Source organism: Bos taurus, chromosome 10 (assembly GCF_002263795.3).
Source record: "Bos taurus isolate L1 Dominette 01449 registration number 42190680 breed Hereford chromosome 10, ARS-UCD2.0, whole genome shotgun sequence".
Taxonomy (NCBI): Eukaryota; Metazoa; Chordata; class Mammalia; order Artiodactyla; family Bovidae; genus Bos; species Bos taurus.
Window position 1 is genome coordinate 25,630,011 of NC_037337.1, and position 3,570 is coordinate 25,633,580.

General features: G+C 41.7%; 1 protein-coding gene across 1 annotated transcript; it reads right to left on the minus strand.

Moving 5' to 3' along the window:
• Positions 1 to 3,070: 3,070 nt before the first annotated feature.
• On the minus strand, positions 3,071 to 3,291 carry LOC101904442 (large ribosomal subunit protein eL39-like). Its single transcript, XM_059890719.1, has one exon. The coding sequence runs from the start codon at positions 3,239 to 3,241 to the stop codon at positions 3,086 to 3,088; it is 156 nt and encodes a 51-aa protein (XP_059746702.1). The 5' UTR covers positions 3,242 to 3,291; the 3' UTR covers positions 3,071 to 3,085.
• Positions 3,292 to 3,570: the final 279 nt, after the last annotated feature.

A 3,570-nucleotide genomic window follows, 5' to 3' on the forward strand; every position in this document is an offset into this window, starting at 1 on the left:
CGTGGGGTCGCAAAGAGTCGGACACGACTGAGTGACTGAACTGAACTGAACTGAACTGAATGTGATTTTATTGAGTTTATTTTCTAAGGTTATTTTCCAGTATCTTGTTGGGGGAGGGAATATTCCTTCTTCGATTTCAAGAAAAAAGTTAATAGTTGGGATTTCAAGCTGCGTGAATAAAGATGGACAGCTTAGAAATGGTGTGCATGGAAGGATGAGGAGGTTTGTAGTATAAGGATGGGAGTAGGTGATGGAAAGTACAACTCCCCTTGAATAACAAGCTTGTTTCTCCCAATCCTCCTTTTCTACTCTCTCTTTTCTCTCAGACTTTCTTCTTTTGGAAATATACACATATCCTGGTGACATTTATCCTTTGACCAAAGGATGGAACCAGAGGTCACTGAACCAGATGGTGCAAAGAAAGATCTAAACCTCATGGAGTGGAATTGGGTCATTAAGTTTATCCTCCCTCATCTCCAATTCCTGCTCCAAATCCATTGATCCCCTCTCCTCATCTTTGTATATGCATTTTAAAAGACATATACCTTTATACCTGTCTCTGTGTATATATCAGTTTAGTTTAGTCACTCAGTCGTGTCCGACTCTTTGCAACCCCAGGCTTCCCTGCCATCACCAACTCCCGGAGTTTACTCAGACTCATGTCCACCGAGTTGATAATGCCATCCAACCATCTCATCTTCTGTCATCCCGTTCTCCTCCTGCCTTTAATATTTCCCATCATCAGGGTCTTTTCCAATGAGTCAGTTCTTGGCATCAGGTGGCCAAGGAGACAAGGTGGCCAACGAGCTTCAGCTTTGGCATCAGTCCTTCCAATGAATATTCAGGGCTGATTTCCTTTAAAATGGACTGGTTGGATCTCCTTGCAGTCCAAAGGACTCTCAAGAGTCTTCTCCAACACCACAGGTCAAAAGCATCAATTCTTCTGCGCTCAGCTTTCTTTATAGTCCAACTCTCACATCCATCAGATCAGATCAGATCAGATCAGTCGCTCAGTCGTGTCCAACTCTTTGCGACCTCATGAATCGCAGCATGCCAGACCTCCCTGTCCATCACCAACTCCTGGAGTTCACTCAGACTCACGTCCATCGAGCCAGTGATGCCATCCAGCCATCTCATCCTCTGTCGTCCTCTTCTCCTCTTGCCCCCAATCCCTCCCAGCATCAGAGTCTTTTCCAATGAGTCAACTCTTCGCATGAGGTGGCCAAAGTACTGGAGTTTCAGCTTCAGCATCATTCCTTCCAAAGAAATCCCAGGGCTGATCTCCTTCAGAATGGACTGGTTGGATCTCCTTGCAGTCCAAGGGACTCTCAAGAGTCTTCTCCAACACCACAGTTCAAAAGCATCAATTCTTTGGCACTCAGCCTTCTTCACAGTGCAACTCTCACATCCATACAAGACCACAAGAAAAACCATAGCCTTGACTAGACGAACCTTTGTTGGCAAAGTAACGTCTCTGCTTTTGAATATGCTATCTAGGTTGGTCATAACTTTCCTTCCAAGGAGTAAGCGTCTTTTAATTTCATGGCTGCAGTCACCATCTGCAGTGATTTTGGAGCCCAAAAAAATAAAGTCTGACACTGTTTCCACTGTTTCCCCATCTATTTCCCATGAAGTGATGGGACCAGATGCCAAGATCTTTGTTTTCTGAATGTTGAGCTTTAAGCCAACTTTTTCACTCTCCTCTTTCACTTTCATCAAGAGGCTTTTTAGTTCCTCTTCACTTTCTGCCATAAGGGTGGTGTCATCTGCATATCTGAGGTTATTGATATTTCTCCCAGCAATCTTGATTCCAGCTTGTGTTTCTTCCAGTCCAGTGTTTCTCATGATGTACTCTGCATAGAAGTTAAATAAGCAGGGTGACAGTATACAGCCTTGACGTACTCCTTTTCCTATTTGGAACCAGTCTGTTGTTCCATGTCCAGTTCTAACTGTTGCTTCCTGACCTGAATACAAATTTCTCAAGAGGCAGATCAGGTGGTCTGGTATTCCCATCTCTTTCAGAATTTTCCAGTTTATTGTGATCCACACAGTCAAAGGCTTTGGCATAGTCAATAAAGCAGAAATAGATGTTTTTCTGGAACTCTCTTGCTTTTTCCATGATCCAGCAGATGTTGGCAATTTGATCTCTGGTTCCTCTGCCTTTTCTATGACTACTATATATACCATAGCTTTGACTAGATGGACCTTTGTTGGCAAAGGAGTATTACTGCTTTTTAACATGCTGTCTAGGTTGGTCATGGCTTTTCTTCCAAGGAGCAAGTGTCTTTTAAATTCATGGCTGCAGTTACCATCTACAGTAATTTTGGAGCCCAAAAAAATAAAGTCTGTCACTGTTTCCATTGTTTCCCCATCTATTTCCCATGAAGTGATGGGACCAGATGCCATGATCTTCGTTTTCTGAATGTTGGGTCTTAAGTCAACTTCTTCACTCTCCTCTTTCACTCTCATCAAGAGGCTCTTCAGTTCCTCTTTGCTTTCTGCCATAAGGGTGGTGTTATCTGCATATCTACCGGTATTGATATTTCTCCCGGCAATCTTGATTCTAGCTTGTGCTTCATTCAGCCAGGCATTTTTGCATGATGTACTCCGCATATACATTAAATAAGCAGGGTGACCATAAATATCCTTGACGTACTCCTTTCACAATTTGGAACCAGTCCATTGTTCCATGTCTGGTTCTAACTGTTGCTTCTTGACCTGCATACAGATTTCTCAGGAGGCGGGTAAAGTGGTTTGTTATTCCCATCTCTTTAAGAATTTTCCACAGTTTGTTGTGATCCACACAGTCAAAGGCTTTAGCACAGTCAATGAAACAGAAGTAGATATTTTAATGGAGTTCTCTTGCTTTTTTTGTGATCCAGTGGATGTTGGCAATTTGATCTCTGATTCTTCTGCCTTTTCTTTTTTCCCAACGTTTCATATTTATTACTGGGTCTCAGACTGATAGTGAGGAAATAACATCATGAGTCAAGCATTACAGTAGTGATGTTCTCATTGTGATTTGGCTGCTTAAAAAAGTGGTCTTAACATGTTAAGACCACTTCTTATAGACCCAGCTTGCTTCTTATAGACCCAGCTTGGTTCTTCTCCAATGTCCTCTCTTGGAGTTGTACCTGATTTTATTGCCAGTTTTCATTCGAATCCATTGAGGAATGGGACGATTCTGCTTTTGTTTCTTGGCCAGGAATCGCTTGATCCTGAAAGTCTTGTGAGAAGACATGGTGAGGAGAGAACTCAACCGCACATAGGATGGCGGAGAAGAGAAAAGAGCTCTTCTGCCTTTTCTAAGTCCAGCTGTACAAGAAATGTACAACGGTCAAGAAATGTACAATGCACTTTAAGATGGAGAAAGAACAGAGAATCAAACAGTATACAATTATTAAATAATATAAGTACTATCTTATAATATAAGTAATCCAGTCTCATAAAAATGCTTGACTGCAAGGAGGCACAGAATTCTCCAAAATGTACACCATGAATATTTTTTTAAAGTCTAGTTGATTTACAATGTTGTGTTAGTTTCTGTTGTACAGCAAAATGATTCAGATA